This window comes from Podarcis liolepis (genome assembly GCF_965112155.1).
Source record: "Podarcis liolepis genome assembly, chromosome: 10".
Lineage (NCBI taxonomy): Eukaryota > Metazoa > Chordata > Lepidosauria > Squamata > Lacertidae > Podarcis > Podarcis liolepis.
Genome location: NC_139562.1, coordinates 4,134,644 through 4,153,118, shown reverse-complemented (window position 1 = coordinate 4,153,118; position 18,475 = coordinate 4,134,644). Strand labels below are relative to the sequence as shown.

Sequence of the window (18,475 nt, the reverse complement as noted above, 5' to 3'; positions counted from 1 at the left end):
CATACTTCCCACACCTCTGACCGCAGGAAGCCTTAATCAGCCAATCCTCTGGCTTCCTACAATGTGCTTGCTATGGCTCCAGTGCTCCTAAGAATATCTCCACAGCCATTTGGGCAAGGTTCTTGGGATTGTTTCAAAGGGAAAGCGAGTTTCTTAAGAAGCTGAACTGTGTGCCTAACAGCACCATCTCTTCTTTTTGCTCTGTAGAATCCAGGGCCTATCCACAAACCTGGCTAGAAAGTCCTTTAAAGTACACAACCTGAATTTGCCAGTGTTGTAAACAAAACTCTGCCCTTTTTCCCCTTATGGGGTACCCAAGAGCCCATATAGAGTCCTTACGTAGGTTCCCTGTTGGTAGGAGAAAATAACAGAGGCCAACCAGAGAATATTAAGAAGCAAAGCAGCTAGTAAGCCTGATCTTTATTGATCTGTTGCAACAGGGTGCTCCCCTCACACGCAGGAGAGGAGGAAGAACCCAGAACAATGGCGCACAAGGCCTCTATAGACATTTTAAATTCCCTGCCCTGGAGCTCAAGACCACCCCTCCATACATCATACATACATCACAGAAGGGGTGTAACCTAAGACCACCCCCCCAGATACATCATACCTACATCACAGAAAAGGCGGTCTACAGCAGAAATCTGAGTGCGTTGTTTATCTCGTCTGACAGATTACCTGTTTAATGGTCACTTGACTGGATTGCCTGGAGAGCCTGGACAATCTTTTGTAATGATAAATACTTAGCTCCTGAGGCAGGTCACAGGCTGACACCCTATTCATATCTTAAATGTGCCCTTAAAAGAGGATTTGTGAAGGAAAAGACAATGGGGAGGCTTTTCCATTTACCTTTGACCTTGCAGAGAAAACATTTCAGTTTGGGAATCAAAATGGTTTCAGGTCTTCCTGTGCTGATCTATGTATGTGCTTGGTTGGTATATTTATGAACATTTAATATATATCTGAGACCTTAAAATTCTTATCACACCAGGACATGACTAAATTCCACCCGCATAGTAGCAGAATTCTGAAAGTGCCCCAATAACGGTTTTCTTAAGCATACACAGCAGAAACTTCTCAGAAATGGACCTGAGTGCCATTCAAGAATGGGCGTTATGACAGCACAGGACATGGAAATATACTGCAAATTTCAAAACATGCAACAAAAATTGCATTGTGCCACCTCTATAAGGGAAGGGGGAGCATTGCAAAACTCACATTTTCTCTTTTCACATTTTTTTATTCAGTTTTACACTATACATTTGAATTCAAAGGGTAATCATAATCATCAACATTTAGGATTCCCTAGACTTCCCTCTGCCCCTCCCTGGTTTCCATCATCAAACTTTGTCTACTGCATCATATAATTTCTCCATTTTTCTGAAAGTAATTCATTTTTACCTTAGTTTTTTAGTACATTACAAGTATTAATCAATCAAGAGCCTTTATTAGGCATAGCAAACCACACATTATCAAACAGACCCCATATACAAAGTGTGCAAAATACGAACTCAACATAACAAGGTTCGTCCCAGTCAGATCTTTGACTCCAGAGAAAATCAATTTGCATAAATAATACAATACAGCGCTACCGAATCCCCGATCAATTAAGAACCACTAATTCTCTTTATAACGGCCCAGTCTTTCTACATGGACAGCACTCAAAAATTCAGCCACTATTAAAGTAATTTGATCATTCCTGTCCGAAAGCCGGTCCTGAACTGTTGGTAGCATAGAAATCTGCCTATTAAGTTGTAAGGCCTCTAATAATTTTCTTCTGGCATAAATGCCAAATCACAAGAAAAGAAAATACGCTCCAAAGTATCAGGTTCCTTTTTACTACATATGCAGAGACGCTCTGATTCTGGGAGAGCTAAATATCTTCCTCTCACTATCAGTGAGGGAAACATATAAATCTGGCTAACATAAACAGCCTGCACCATTCATGATTCTTCAGATTTGTTATGTATCCCTTTTGAAAATCTCTACACAAAGGGAGATTTAAATAGAGAGGAGAGCAAGTATTGTGCTTTGCAACCTCAAGAGTGGAGAGAGCACTTTTTTCTGTAAAATTCTTCCTGATAATTTCCCAAGTATCTTTGGGGTCAGAATTTTCAAAGTCCGTTAGATTAAGCCCTATCAAGTTACAAGTATTACTCAAATCCTGCCAAATCAAAACTCGCATTCTCTCATCCTGCCATGGGTTCAGTAAAAATAGAAGAAGCCCCCCATTCCAAGGCTGTAAGTGATTCAAGAGCTAAGCACAGTGATCCTAACATGATCGGTCGCATGGCCCATTTCGTCCCGCACCCTGTGGACAGTCGACAGGGGGCTGACTTTGTTCAGCCCACTTCAGCCCTGCTAATCTTTATCTGCCCTGGCCCATTTGCCCTGCGGGAGAATAGTTCTTGCCACCTTTGAGCCAGGAACGAAGGGCTCAGAGTCTTCCAGGATCAATGCCTCCTGCAACTCACGCCGGCCAGCATCACCCAACTCTGGATTCTCATAATGGATCTGGATCCACGGATCCCCTGGAAGGGAGGGGAAAGAAGTAGTTGTAAGGACATAAGAAGAGCGTGCTGGATCAGGCCAATGGCCTGACCAGCCCAGCATCCTGTTCTGGGGCCAAACAAATGCCACAAGCAGGATTCAAGCACAAGAGCAAATCTCCTATCCTAAGGTGTTTTTTCAATGACTTCAATGACTTTAAATAAATAAATAAATACTACATACAGTGGTGCCTCGCAAGACGAAAAGAATCCGTTCCGCGAGTCTCTTCGTCTTGCGGTTTTTTCGTCTTGCGAAGCAAGCCCATTAGCGGCTTAGTGGATTAGCGCTATTAGCGGCTTAGCGGGCTTAGCGGATCAGCTGATAAGCGGCTTAGCGGCTTAGCGGGTCAGCTAATAAGTGGCTTAGCGGCTTAGCGGATCAGCTGTTAAGCGGCTTAGCGGATCAGCTGATAAGCGGCTTAGCGGCTTAGAAAAAGGGGGGGAGGGAAAAAACCTGCAGGAACTCGCAAGACATTATCGTCTTGCGAAGCAAGCCCATAGGAAATTTGTTTTGCGAAGCACCTCCAAAACGGAAAACCCTTTCGTCTAGCGGGTTTTCCGTCTTGCGAGGCATTCGTCTTGCGGGGCACCACTGTATTCGGGACATTGATGATGCAGTGATGGCGGTGGCAGAGGGGTGGCCACTGCCTTGACTTTGACTGCCACATTTCCCCTTCCTCCGAGGCTTCTGTCTCCTTTCTCCATGAGCCTGGGCAGCCCCTGAGTTGTTGGTACTTTGGTGGTGGGGAAGTGGTGCACGATGCCTCCCTTCCCATCGGAGCAGCCCCAATCCCATTCCTACTTGCGTGCAAGCAGGAGGGGGTGGGGATCTCTCAGCTGGGAAGGGAGGCTTTCCGTTGCCTAACTGAGAGATCCCCGCCCCGCTCCTGCTTGCACGCAAGCTCTGATAGGCAGCATGAAGCCTCCCCTTCACAGCTGAGAGATCCCTGCCTTGCTCCTGCTTGCATGCAAGTAGGAGTTGTGAGGCTGCTCCGATAGGCAGCATGAAGCCTCCCTTCACAGCTTAGTTGCTGGGGTCAGGGAAGGTGGAGGCAGCCCAGAAGCTACATCTGAGATCCCCTGCACCACTATCATATGGGGACTTCCGAGCAGCTCCTGAAGCCAGCCAGTTGGCTAATCTACTTTATTTACACATAAACACACACGGAGCACTGCAACATGGCTCCCTCTCTCTCTAGCATCAGACAGCAAAGAGAAAAAGAACAAAGGACAATAGTCCCACTTCACGGAACACAGTAACACAAACATCCTGTCTCTGTCACTTCCCACTCTGTGGAGTCAAAACATATACTGTCATGTGATAGACAACAATCCCATGACTGCAATCATGGAGCAGGAATTCTAACACCATGACCCCTATACACACTGGCTAGGGCTGATGGAAGTTGTGACGCAAAACACTTGGGAGGACACCCTATTGACAGGGGTGGACCAAGAAACTCTGCTGTCTGAATCAAGATTGTGCCTCCCCCACATTATAAGAAAAAAACTGCTCCTTTTCCCTTATGGGGTACCCAAGAGCCCGTATAGAGTCCTTAAGTGGGACCCTATCGGAAGGAGAAAATAACAGAGGCCAACCAGAGTATATAGAGAAGCAAAGCGGCTGGTAAGCCTGATAATTATTAAACTGTTGCAACAGGGTCCCCCACTCACCCCACGCAGGAGGGAGGAGGAACCCAGAACAATGGTGTGCAAGCCCTTATATAGACTTTTGAAATTGCCCACCCTGTAGCCCAAGACCACACCCCGAAACATCGTGCATACATCAAAAAAGGTCTACAGCAGAAATCCTGTTTGCCAGGATATCTGTTAATGGTCACTGATTGCTTTACCTGGGCAGCCTGGCCATTCTTTTGTGATGGCTAATACTGTAGTTCCTGAGTCCAGGTCACAGGCTCACCCTATTCATACGCAAATATGCCTTTAAGACAGGTAAGCAAAAGACAATGGAGGGGCTTTCCCATTTCCTTCCTCCTTGCAGAGAAATATTTGAGGTCAATTTGGGAGAGTCAAAATGGCTTTAAGATAGCTCTCCTGTACTGTTTCAGACATGTGGTTTATATACTTACGTATGTACCTAAATGGGATGCAGGTGGCGCTGTGGGTTAAACCACAGAGCCTAGGACTTGCTGATCAGAAGGTCGGCGGTTCGAATCCCCGCAACTGGGTGAGCTCCCATTGCTCGGTCCCTGCTCCTGCCAACCTAGCAGTTCAAAAGCACGTCAAAGTGCAAGTAGATAAATAGGTACCGCTCTGGCGAGAAGGTTAATGGCGTTTTGGTGTGCTGCTCTGGTTCGCCAGAAGCGGCTTAGTCATGCTGGCCACATGATCCAGAAGCTGTAAGCCGGCTCCCTCGGCCAGTAAAGCGAGATGAGCCAGTGTGGTGTAGTGGTTAGGAGCGGTAGTCTTGTAATCTGGGGAACCGGGTTCGCGTCTCCACTCCTCCACATGCAGCTGCTGGGTGACCTTGGGCCAGTCACACTTCTCTGAAGTCTCTCAGCCCCACTCACCTCACAGAGTGTTTGTTGTGGGGGAGGAAGGGAAAGGAGAATGTTAGCCACTTTGAGACTCCTGAAGGGGAGTGAAAGGCGGGATATCAAATCCAAATTCTTCTTCTTCTTAGAATCGTAGAATCATAGAGTTGGAATAGACCACAAGGGCCATCGAGTCCAACCCCCTGCCAAGCAGGAAACACCATCAGAGCACTCCTGACATATGGTTGTCAAGCCTCTGCTTAAAGACCTCCAAAGAAGGAGACTCCAACACACTCCTTGGCAGCAAATTCCACTGTCGAACAGCTCTTACTGTCAGGAAGTTCTTCCTAATGTTTAGGTGGAATCTTCTTTCTTGTAGTTTGGATCCATTGCTCCGTGTCCGCTTCTCTGGAGCAGCAGAAAACAACCTTTCTCCCTCCTCTATATGACATCCTTTTATATATTTGAACATGGCTATCATATCACCCCTTAACCTCCTCTTCTCCAGGCTAAACATGCCCAGCTCCCTTAGCCGTTCGTCATAAGGCATCGTTTCCAGGCCTTTACCATTTTGGTTGCCCTCCTCTGGACACGTTCCAGTTTGTCAGTGTCCTTCTTGAACTGTGGTGCCCAGAACTGGACACAGTACTCCAGGTGAGGTCTGACCAGAGCAGAATACAGTCTTCTTCAACCCCAGAGTCGGCCGTGACTGGACCTAATGGTCAGGGGTCCCTTTACCCTTTACCTTTATTTATCTTATGTATGTGTTTGACTTGTACATTTAAGAACGTTTATTTTCTATTTGGGACCTTAGAATTCCTACAACACCCAACTGCCCCATCCCATGTACAAAAGTGGACCAAACTAGAAGATGAACACACACACACCCTCTCACCCACACCCACACACACCCCGCTTGAAGTCCTTACCTTTCCTCACTTTCTGCCCCACAGAGACAAGCACCTCAGCTCCCACTCTGTGATTGATCATTTGCCCCTTCTGGCTGCGGCCGCCTCCCAGACCATGTATTACCCGGGCAATAGGGAGGCCAAGGATCTGCTGGACTGTCCCTGTGGAGGAAAGTCAGGACGGTGGTTAGCATGGAAGAAGGAGCGAGCTTGTTTTCTCCTGCTCCGGAAGGTAGGACCTGAACCGATGGACTCAGATTCCAAGAAAGGAGATTCCAACTGAACATTTGGAAGAACATTTTAAGAGTGAGAGACATTTGACAGTGGAGCAAATTACTTACAGCAGGCTTCCTCAAACTCGGCTCTTCAGATGTTTTTGAGACTACAGTTCCCATCATCCCTGACCACTGGTCCTGCTAGCTAGGGATCATGGGAGTTGTAGGCCAAAATATTCTGGAGGGCAGAGTTTGACGAAGCCTGACTTACAGTTAGTGGGCTCTGCTTCCTTGGAGGTTTTTAAGCAGAGGTTGGGTGACCAGCTGTGTGTGTGTGTGTGTGTGTGTGTGTGTGTGTGTGTGTGTGTGTGTGTAAACACATTACAGAGCATCAATAATAAAAACATAATAAAAAGCATAATAAAATAGAACAATCATCACAATAGCAGTCCTCTCCCCCACATTTTCACAGGCTATAAATTATTTAAGAGCCATAGTAAAGAGGAATGCTTTTGCCTGGTGCCTAAAGACATGTAATGATGGTGCCAGGTGGGCCTCTCTGGGGAGAGCATTCTGCGAACGGGGAGCCACCACAGAAAAGGCCCTGCTCCCTTGTCAGAGAAGTTGAAGGAGGACCTATATCTCACTTTGCGTCAGGTGCTGGGCACTCAAGATGGAGGCCATGCTTGTGCGTCTGAGACTATTTGATGTTATTGAGAACGCCATTCCGCCAGTGCCTGGTAGGTTTGGAATGATTGCATTTCTCCGATGGTCACTCTCTGGCTGTAAATCTCCCCTCAGTCCAGAGAGACCGGTGATAAGCGACCCCTCCCTCCTGAGCAGAGCACACTCATCTTCTGGCATCTCATCACAGAAGAAAGAGTCAATCAGTAGCTCTAAATTACTTTATTTTACAGTCTATATACAAAGAATCCATCAGCATATCTGTGCTCTTTCAGCAGCAGTACAGAAAAGCATCACACACAGAAGTGAAACTAATGCAGATGACACCCAGCTCTACCTCTCTTTTAAATCAGAACCAGTGAAGGCGGTGAAGGTCCTATGTGAGTGCCTGGAGGATGGATGGCAGCTAACAGATTGAGGTTGAATCCTGACAAGACAGAAGTACTGTTTCTGGGGGACAGGAGGCGGGCAGGTGTGGAGGATTCCCTGGTCCTGAATGGGGTAACTGTGCCAGGTCATTTTGGACTCACAGCTGTCCATGGAGGCACAGGTCAGTTCTGTGTCCAGGGCAGCTGTCTACCAGCTCCATCTGGTACGTAGGCTGAGATCCTATCTCTCTGCGGACTGCCTCGCGAGAGTGGTGCATGCTCTGGTTATCTCCCGCTTGGACTACTGTAATGCGCTCTACGTGGGGCTACCTTTGAAGGTGACCCAGAAACTACAACTAATCCAGAATGCAGCAGCCAGACTGGTGACTGGGAGTGGCCGCCAAGACCATATAACACTGGTCTTGAAAGTCCTACATTGGCTCTCAGTACATTTCCGGGCACAATTCAAAGTGTTGGTGCTGACCTTGAAAGTCCTAAATGGCCTCGGCCCAGTATACCTGAAGGAGCGTCTCCACCCCCATCCTTCTGCCCGGACACTGAGATCCAGCTCCGAGGGCCTTCTGGCGGTTCCCTCATTGTGAGAAATGAGGTTACAGGGAACCAGGCAGAGGGCCTTCTCGGTAGTGGCGCCTGCCCTGTGGAACGCCCTCCCTTCAGATGTGAAGGAAATAAGCAGCTATCTTCTTTTTAAAAGACATCTGAAGGCAGCCCTGTTTAGGGAAGTTTATAATATTTGATGCTGTGTTGTTTTTAACACTTGATTGGAAGCCGCCCAGAGTGGCTGGGGAAACTCTGCCAGATGGGTGGGGTATAAATAATAAATTATCATTATTATTAACTTTTTAACAGTGCTGAGACTTCCTGCTCACGCTCTCAGGCACTCACATGATATAAACGTACATAGTGCTACTTGCTGGAGCAGCACGGGTGGATAAAAATCCCTAACAGCTCACCCCCTTCCTCACCATCACGCAGAGCCGCCAGTTCCTCCTGCGCCCAGGCTTGCCCCAGCACCTGGAATCGCTCTTCCTGACCCCCGGCACATAGGGCATGGGCCACGTTGGCCTCCACTCCTTGCGCTTCCAGCATGGCCTGGAAAGTCCTCAGGGCAGAGCCATCGTCCAGGGCTTTGGCAATGCGGACAGTGCCTTGGGAAACAGAGCTGGCTCTCCCGCACTGCCACAGTAAGGTTCCTCCTGGAGAGATGGAATAAAAATGGATGAGTTGGGTGGTCCATGGAGAGAGAGGCTTCCTTTCCCCACCCACCCCAACTCACACCCTCATGCCCTCCAAGTGTCCCGATTTCCCAGAAACACAGAAGCCATCCCAGTTTCTGATTTGATCCCATAATGTCCTAACTTTCCTTTTTTCCTCCCCTCCACAATTAAAAGTGGTGGAGAGATAAGACCACCCCCCCTCCTGTCCTTTTTGGAAACGGGAGCCTTTGCTGTGTGAGTGTGTGTAGCTGCAAAAACGGAGTCCTGTTTATACTGAAAATAAAATCATAGAATCATAGATTCTTGGAAGGGACCCAAGGGTCATCTAGTCCAACCCCCTGCAATGCGGGGATTTCAGCTAAAGCATCCATGACAGATGGCCACCCAACCTCTGCTTAAAAACCTCCAAGGAAGGAGAGTCCACCATCTCTCGTGGGAGTCTGTTCCACTGCTGAGAAGCTCTTACTGTCAGAAAGTTTTTCCGAATGTTTAGTCGGAATCTCCTTTCTTGCAACTTGAAGCCATTGACTCAAGTCCTTGTGAGGAGAATCAGGGCATATGCTCCTACTTCCAGTAGGGGATTGTTGTTTGCCCATCACTGTTTGGGAAGACAATCAACCCTGTCCGAAGTTGGCAGGGTCTGGACAGTTCAAGTCCAGAACCAAGCATCTAGACATCCGTTTCCAAAATGTGTGTCAGAGTGTCCAGACAGGCTTGGTGAAGCTGCAGTACTGTCCAAGGCAGCAGAATCTGGCAGATGGGTTTACTAAACCTTTGGGTTTCCAGAGGCACAGTGAGTTCTGTGCAGGGTTGCTTTTGGGGTAAGTGTTGTTGCTTACGAGCCCCCAGCGGTGGGTGCAGGATGAGAGGGGGTGTGAGGAGAATCAGAGCTTATAGGGTTAAACAGCTCAGTGTCTGCGTTTTGCCCACTGGGGGGTGGTCTCCATCCGGGGGATCTGTTCTTTGTGTCGGAATCTCCGTTCGACCGAGCTGATAAAGCTCATCCTCCGACGTTAATTAACGACCTGAGCCTTTGATGAGGCCTCAGGCACATTCCAGTTCAGCAGAGATTCCAGCACAGGGAAGTGATGAGATTTATGGCTACATGGCTAAAGAGTTTTATTTCTCGCTATGCAGACAGCAAAGAAAAATACATCCTCTCTCTATGAAAGCAGAGAGCAACTGGAACAAAGGAACAGAGAAACCAGTACGTCACATCCGTCTCCCATCTCCCGTGAGACTTCCAACAGCCTGGACTGTCTCTGGAATGTAAACAGAGCCTTGTGACTCTAAGCAGCTGCTCAGTGGCAAAACAGAAACTAACACTTTGTTCTGTGTTCAGTCTGCTTTCGGTTTTGGCCGAGATGGGAGACATGTCGTCGCGTTCTCCCGGAGATGTTGATTTACTGCTGCTGTACATAAATAAAGCTGTTTAGAGATTAGAGAAGAAGCCGCGTACAGACTCTGTTTTCTGCATGCTCGCACACAGCAGCACATGCTGTGTTTACTCTGCTACAAGTTCGGAAAAGCTGAGTGGCAGAGGAAGGGTACCAGACTCCCCTCATTACTTCACAACCCTACCCTCCAGAGGAAGAGAAAACAAGCATGCTCCCTCCTCAATGTGACAGCCCTTAAGATATTTGAAGATGGCTCTCATATCTCCTCTCAGTCTCTTCTTTTCCAGGTTAAACATATCCAGCTCCTTCAACCGTTCCTCATCAGGCTTAGTTTCCAGACCCTTGATCATCTTGGTCGCCCTCCTCTGCACACCTGCCAGCTTGTCAACTTCCTTCTTAAATTGTGGTGCCCAGAACTGGACACCATATTCCAGGTGTGGTCTGACCAAGGCAGAATAGAGTGGGACTATGACTTCCCTTGATCTGGACACTAGACTTCTGTTGATGTAGCCGAGAATAGCATTGGCCTTTTTTGCTGCTGCATCACGCTGTGGACTCATGTTCAGCTTGTGGTCCACCAAGACCCCCAGATCCTTTTCACATGTCCTGCTAGTAAGCCAGATGTCCCCCATCATGTATTTGTGCATCTGGTTCTTCCTGCCTAAGGGCAGAACCTGACATTTGTCCCTATTGAAATTAATTGTGTGAGCTTCTGCCCAGTTCTCCAGTCTGTCAAGGTCAAAGACAAAGGCTCTGAGATTATATCCGCAAGCTCCTTTAGTACCCTTGGATGCAGTTCATCAGGCCCTGGAGATCTGAATTCTTTTAAAGTAGCTAGATGTTTGTCAGGAATTCAAGCCTTATCAGGAGAATCTGGCCACTCTCCAGGCACCCGGCTTGATCTCCTTGTTGACCTCCCTGTCTGCGTTTCCCGGCAGGATACAGGCTAGGTCGCGATCAGCGATCCTCCTCAGCGTGAGAAGGACACACCACTCTTCCCTGCTCCCTGCTCCCCCCCAGGGAGGGGAAAGAGATAGACAGAAATGTATTTACATGCCTTTATTTCTGTCCTTGCAGCATTACAGAAAACACGTCTGCTCTCCTCAAACTCCAACAGCACGAGAGAGTAAGAACTCCTCCTTCTGTACTTCCTGTACAGCTCATATTACACTCTGAGCTAATTCCGGTGCTCCGCACAGTGAATAGACTGTCCTTCTGGTTCCCACGGTACAGTCCCAACATTTCCATCATGTTTTGCTTTCCAGCTAGCTGCAACTCGCTGCCTCATTGCTTCTATATCGTAACAATGTTTCCTTATTACCTCTTTTCCCTCCTTGCATAATTTATTCTGTTATCACCAGGTTGGGCATCACTTTCTTTTTGGGTGAAGACGGAGGCAAAGTAGGTGTTGAGTAGGTGTTGAGTAGTTCCACCTTTTCTCTGTCACCCAATAGCATTTCTCCGTCTTCCCCACGCAAAGGACCTGCCACTTGCTTGCTCTTCCTCTTACTTCGAACATAGCAAAAAAAACCCACAACCCTTTATTATTATCATTAACCTCTCTTGCAAGCCTGAGCTCATTCTGAGCTCGAGCCAGCCTGATTTTCCTCCTGCAACTGTTGGCTACTCGTTTCTACTTCTCCTTTGTGATTTCCCCTTTCTTCCATTTCTTATACATGCCCTTCTTAACTCTCAGTTCATCTGTAAGGTCCTTATGCAGCCACGCCAGTTTCCTTAGATGCCTCCCACTTTTCTTTCTTGTTGGTATTGTCTGTGTGAGGGGAGAGTGTGGTTGCTCACGAAGATAACAGCCAGGACTCTGGCCTGTCTTTACAGGATTTATTGAGTGCAAAAACTTATGTACAGTGCAGAAGTCCAAAAACCATGTCTGCCTTAATCGCTAGCAGATTCCGGAAGTGTCTTCTTCCTGTTTGCCCTCCAGCATAAAAGCCTGGGAAACTCCCCTCTCCTCTTTTCCTTACGTGAAATTCCCTGGCGAAAACTATGCGATGGAAGAGGCACATCCACTTCCCTGGGAAGTCTTGGCTCCCCTCAGCCTGACTGAGCCTTTGCATCGTCCCCCCCCCCTTTCTCTCCTGAAGGCTCCCCGTCCCCAGACTCTGACAAAGTGCAGCTGCTCAACAGAGGAGGCTGTCTGTACATTCCTGTCTCTCCCCCCTTCCCTGAAAGCAGACCCCTGACAGTCTGCTTTGGGGGCTTCAATATTTCTCCTTTTAGAAACTCCCATCCTTCATCAACTCCCTTCTCAATGAGTATTTCTGACCACGGGATCACACCCAGTAGCTCCTTCAGCTTTTGGAAATTGGCCTTCTTACAAGTCCAGAGTGGACTTGTGGGTGCTGGTTGAGAGAAACCCCTGGGAGTCGGGGCCCTTGTGGGTGCCACTGGACCTCACCACAGCAAGTGGGTCTTGGGGTTTGTTGCTTCCTTCCCTCCCTCCCTCCCTCCCTCTCACACACAACACACTGAAACGTTTTATGATGCCACTCAGGTTCCCCCCCCCCCAGTGCAGACCTAGCGTGGTCACCAGCTCACGGAGATCCCTGGGTCCTTGTCCTTCCAAGCACTCCAAGGATTCAAGGACCTCCAAGGAGTGACCCACTCGAGACCCCAAAGGTCCGTCCATCTTGCTGAGCACCGCTGATGTGCTTATCCCTAGCTGGGTCCCAACAGACACCTTTGACAGACAGAGAGAGAGAGAATGAATGAATGAATGAATGAATGAATGAATGAATGAATGAATGTCTATGTTTGTGCTCAGAGAACTGCATTTGTTGCCGATTTGCTTCCAGGCCAAGTTTAAGGTGTTATTGGGCTCATCTCTGAAAGGGAGGGTGAAACGGATTATAGAGATGAGGTGGAGCGGCTGACAGAGTGGTGCAGAGCTAACAACTTGCTCATAAATACAAGGAAGACAAAGGAGCTTGTGGTGGACTTCAGGAGACAGAAGAGCAATGTCCAGCCACTTTTGATTGATGGGGTCTGTGTGGAGAGGGTAACAACGTTCAGATTTCTGGGCATTGAATTACAAGAGGATCTGTCCTGGAGTGTCAACACAAGGGGGCTTGTGAAGAAGGCACAGCAGAGACTGTACTTTTTGAGAATACTAAGGAAAAACCATCTTCCGCAGAAACTGCTGCTTGCCTTCTATCACTGTGCCATTGAGAGCGTGCTCACTTATGGCTTATGTGTGTGGTACGGAAGCTGTACTACCCAGGACAGGATGGGGCTGTGCAGGGTTGTTAAGGCAGCAGAGAGCATTGTTGGCTGCCCACTCTCCACCTTAGAGCAGATTTATGCCACAAGGTGCCATAGGAAGGCACTGGACATAGTAAAAGATCCATCGCATCCTGGTCACTGTCTCTTCGAGCTCTTCCTGTCGGGACAGAGATACAGGACGATGAAGACAAGAACGAGCCGTCTTAAGAACAGCTTCTTCTCCAGAGCGATCTCGGCCCTGAATGGGAAGCCCGAACTTTGAAAGTCATCTAATCTCCCTTGCTGTATTATATTGTATTGTTTAATTAGTGTTTTTATGGAGCAGTCAAGTAATTTCATTGTCCCCGAAGGGGGCAATGACATTAAAGATATTCTTATTCTTATTCTTATTCTTATTCTTATTCTTATTCTTATTCTTATTCTTATTCTTATTCTTATTCTTATTCGTATTCTTATTCTTAGTACCGTATTGGCCTGAATATAAACCACACTTTTTTTCTAAGTTCCTACTGTGAAAAGTTAAGGTGTGGCTTATATTCGGAACCGAGCACTCCATGCCCGCCTCCCAACACTACCACTCTGTGGGATGGTGATGATGATTACAATAGCATATAAAAATACTCTTTGCTCTGCTGAGCTCGTGACTTCCCTCCATCTCTTCAACTGGTTTTTTTGTTTTCAAGACTTTATATCGCACTTTAAAACCTCCACTTCTGACTTTTATGTCCTTATAGTCAACTCTGTCTCTTTGGTCTAGAAATGTTTTAAATTTCATTATTTCAATCCCACTAGTGCTGATTGCCGAAGAATTGAAGCTTTTGAATTCTGGTGCTGGAGGAGACTCTTGAGAGTCCCATGGACTGCAAGAAGATGAAACCTATCCATTCTGAAGGAAATCAGCCCTGAGTGCTCACTGGAAGGACAGATCCTGAAGCTGAGGCTCCAAGACTTTGGCCACCTCATGAGAAGAGAAGATTCCCTGGAAAAGACCCTGATGTTGGGAAAGATGGAGGGCACAAGGAGAAGGGGACGACAGAGGATGAGATGGTGGGACAGTGTTCTCAAAGCTAGCAGCATGAGTCTGACCAAACTGCGGGAGGCAGTGGAAGACAGGAGTACCTGGCGTGCTCTGGTCCACGGGGTCACGAAGAGTCGGACACGACTAAACAACAACAACAGTGTCTTCCCATTTTTGCAATAATTATTCATATACCCAATAAATTTACTCCAGTCTCTTTGAAACTTTTGGTCACCTTGGTTCTGGATTCTACTGGTCAGCTTGGCTAATTCCGCATAGTCCATCATCTTTGTCTGCCGCTAGAAGGATTTAAGGAGAACATTCAGTCTCCAAATCCCCATCCCAAGAAGCAGAACACAAGGAGGGCTTCCTGGATCAGGCCAATGGCCCATCTAGACCAGCATCCTGTTGTTGTTGTTCTCATGGTGGCTGACCAGATGCCTGTGGCCAGTCCATAAGCAGGATTCAAAAGCAACTGGGATTCAGAATCACTGCTGCCCCCGACTATGGCAGCAGGGCAAAGCCATCCTGGCTGGTAGCCCCTCAATAGCCCTCTCCTCCCTGAAGGAGCTGAAAGCCTCCAGAAGCCAGTGGCCCTTCTCTGAGGACTCACCAGGCTCTCAGCCAGCTGCTGGGCGCTCTCCAGGGTGGGGTAAAGGGCTGCGCTGCCAAACTTCACATCCAGAACCAGGGCAGAGATGTTCTCCACAGCCTTCTTGCTCAGGATGGAGCCTGTGAGGCAAGAGAGAGGCAGTGCCAAGGGGCTGTCAGGAATGCAGGTACATCCATAGGTCAGGAAGAGGACTCCAGACATGAAGTGCTATTGGCTTTTATTCACAGAATAAAAATTGTTGGGTTCATCTAAGCCAGTGTTTCCCAAAGTGGGCAATACTGTCTCCTGGGCGAGGGGGCGACGGCGCTGGAACAATCCAGGGGGCGGTAGTAGCCTTGGGTGCAATTGGGGGGGTACACGCTAGACAAATTAATGAATTCTTCAATTATGAAGAATAATGAAGTCAGTTATGCTACAGGCACATAACTGCTGCTGTCAGGATGATTGGTGGGTGCTAGAAGAGATAACAGCCCGGGACTCCAGCCAGCTTTATAGGATTTATTAAGTCCATTATACTATTTACAATACGGAGCTCTTAAAAGCATGTCCTACTCATTCAGTGTCAGTTGCCGAGACTGGCCCCTCCTTTCTTCCTCTCCAGCATAACAACTTCCTGAAACCTCTCCTCTTCCTTCCTCCCTTATGTAAAGAGCGAAGCTTTGGAAGTTGCCCCTCCCTCCCTGATTCATTGTTTCCTGACAGCCCCTCCTCATCTTCCCTCTCTGACGAGGTGCAGCTACTCATTATCGGAGGCTGCTCTCTATATTTCCCCAGCGTTTCCCCCTTCTCAGCCCACAGTTCCCTGACAGCTGCCTAATTGGAAGAAGCCCATAGCCAGGGCCTCAGCACCTGGAATTTCTCCTGCAACTGGATCTCACCCCATACCTGTGATGAGGGGCAAGCTGTCCACTGTGGCTGTTACATCTCTCAGGGCATAGAGGACCTTGTCTGCTGGGACCAGCTCTGAACTCTGCTCCACAATGCAGCAACCAACCTGTTCCAGAATCTGCTTCATCTGCAAGAGAACAAGTCCTGGGCTGTCTGCATGGGCCACTCTTCATCAGAGTTCTCGGCCGACAAAAACAGACAGCCACATACCCTCAACACATACCGCATAAGCCCCTTTGTCTCCATCACAACCTGGGACACCTCACCTGTTCTGGGCTCTGGGAGACCATGAAGCCAGGTATGGACTCCAGCTTGTCCAGCGTGCCTCCGGTGTGGCCCAGACCTCGGCCACTGATCATGGGCACCTGTTGAAAGGAAAGGAGGAAAGTCTGGGTTGTCTTAGGTTATGGGTAGGGGAGAAGGTGTTTCTTTAAGAAGCTCAGAGGAGTCTGCTGAATGGCTAACCTAGTTCAGCATCGTGGCTTGAGAATGGGCTGTGGGCCTCTTTCATTTTTGCCCAGGAACCAGAGAGGTTGGAAGAACCTTCTCAACTCACCTTACAGCCACAGGCAGCCAAGGCTGGTGCCAGAGGAAGGCTGACTTTGTCGCCCACTCCCCCAGTGGAGTGCTTGTCCACCAGGAGCCCTTGCCATTTCTCCGGCCACTCAAGGACCCTCCCTGATGTAGCCATTGCCTGCGTCAGCACCAGAGTCTCATCAGGCTCCATGCCCTGTAGTCGGATGGCCATCAGCATCGCTCCTAGAAGGCAACAGGTGATGAGGGTGAGGTGCTTAAGCCAGAGAGATATTCTGAGAGGGGCTAGCACAAGCCACAGACATGGCCTGGCATGTCACACATGCTGGATTTGGTTCAGTCAGTAGGTTGTGCAGGTTTTTGTATTGTTTTAAGAACCTGCCCATACTGTGGAACCTCGACCATTCTGATTCTGAGAACAGCGAAGTGTTGGATCACTTTGTTGTTGTTGTTGTTTAGTCATTTAGTCATGTCCAACTCTTCGTGACCCCATGGACCAGAGCACGCCAGGCCCTCCTGTCTTCCACTGCCTCCCGCAGTTTGGTCAAACTCATGTTGGTAGCTTCGAGAACACTGTCCAACCATCTCATCCTCTGTCGTCCCCTTCTCCTTGTGCCCTCCATCTTTCCCAACATCAGGGTCTTTTCCAGGGAGTCTTCTCTTCTCATGAGGTGGCCAGAGTCTTGGAGCCTCAGCTCCACGATCTGTCTTTCCAGTGAGCACTCAGGGCTGTTTGCCTTAAGAATGAAGAGGTTTGATCTTCTTGCAGTCCATGGGACTCTCAAGAGTCTCCTCCAGCACCAGAATTCAAAAGCATCAATTCTTTTGATCACTAGCAAGGTGATTATTCTAGGCCACAAGAGAGTCTCCTGTTGTGGCTGCTCACCCAAAGCTCTATTTGTAAAGACATGGCTAAAAAGAGATATTTGTACAGATATGATTGCACAAGTTTTAGGTAGTTTCCCCCTTTTTTTAGTTTTAAAGAAATCATCGGATATTCTACTTACAACTATATAATAAGGAAAAGCATGCAAGATTTCAGGAGAATGCTATCCAGCTGCTCAAGATGAAATCAACCAGCTCTTGGTTTCCATAATTCCTTTGAATTAATTATTTCCTTGGTGGACAGAGTGCCTGAAGAACTATGGATGGAGGCTCGCAGCATTATACAGGAGGCAGCAACGAAAACCATCCCCATGAAAAGGAAATGCAAGAAAGCAAAGTGGCTGTCCAATGAGGCCTTACAAATAGCGGGAGAGAGAAGGCAAGCAAAATGCGAGGGAGGTAAGAAGAGAAGAAGAAGAGTTTGGATTTGATATCCCGCTTTATCACTACCCTAGGGAGTCTCAAAGCGGCTCACATTCTCCTTTCCCTTCCTCCCCCACAACAAACACTCTGTGAGGTGAGTGAGGCTGAGAGACTTCAGAGAAGTGTGACTAGCCCAAAGTCACCCAGCAGCTGCATGTGGAGGAGCGGAGACACGAACCCGGTTCACCAGATTACAAGTCCACCACTCTTAACCACTACACCACACTGGCTCTCAAACATAGTGAAACCATAGTGAAACAATAGTGAAAGATACAGGAAATTGAATGCAGATTTCCAAAAAATAGCAAGGAGAGACAAGAAGGCAGGACCAGTGGTTGTGTTTTCTGCTGCAGGAATGTCAGTCTGCTTCCCCTAGGGCTCCTTGTAAGTTAAGCAAACCCTATGAAGGCATCCTAAGTCTCCAGTGCTTCTTCATTTGAACCCTGTATCATTATTTTTGGAGAGCCGTAAAAATAAGTTCTGGCTAAATCCCCACATAGGAAGCCATGGGAAGGGTTGCCCTGGCTGTGCCTGTTTGCAGAGTTTCCTCTTCATTCTTGAATGCATCCTCCTCTTCGCCCCACCCACAATCCCACCCCCCCGATTCCCCAGCCCCAGAACCTTCCTTACCAATTTGCCCTTCCTGCAAGGCCTTCCTGGACACAGCCTGGACAAAGTAGATGATCTCCTCCTGCTGCAGCTTCTCCCCATCCCGCTTCTTCCGGATTATTTCTGGGATGCTGAGCATGTTGCCAGAATTGGGGGCTCCAGAAACTGCAGGGGTATATGCAACGGCATATACAATTCAGTGGAAACAAGTGTAAAGCGAGGATTTAAAAAATCTTAATTTCACAAATATGCTTGTGGGTCCCGAACTAGAATTGGTGGACCAGGAACGAGACCTTGGGCTTTTCTTTTTCTTTTTCTTTTTAACTATCAATTCTTTATTGATTAAAAGATTTGCATGTCTATACAAACATTATGTACTATCTCTTAATAGGTAAAAAAAAGAATATTATA

The 18,475-nt window shown here is 47.9% G+C and overlaps 1 protein-coding gene across 2 annotated transcripts; it reads right to left on the bottom strand.

Moving 5' to 3' along the window:
- Window positions 1-2,120: 2,120 nt before the first annotated feature.
- Window positions 2,121-18,229, bottom strand: TYMP (thymidine phosphorylase). Of its 2 annotated transcripts, XM_083461451.1 has the most exons (9): window positions 18,086-18,229; window positions 16,170-16,372; window positions 15,880-15,978; window positions 15,611-15,740; window positions 14,726-14,844; window positions 12,390-12,552; window positions 8,206-8,436; window positions 5,974-6,114; window positions 2,121-2,531 (listed from the first exon to the last, which is right to left on the bottom strand). In XM_083461451.1, exons 1-9 carry the CDS (start codon window positions 18,201-18,203, stop codon window positions 2,362-2,364), a joined length of 1,374 nt encoding a protein of 457 aa, XP_083317577.1. In that variant the 5' UTR covers window positions 18,204-18,229; the 3' UTR covers window positions 2,121-2,361. The 2 variants fall into 2 exon arrangements, with proteins under 2 accessions (XP_083317577.1, XP_083317578.1); XM_083461452.1 differs by lacking the exon at window positions 16,170-16,372.
- Between the last annotated feature and the right edge of the window lie 246 nt (window positions 18,230-18,475).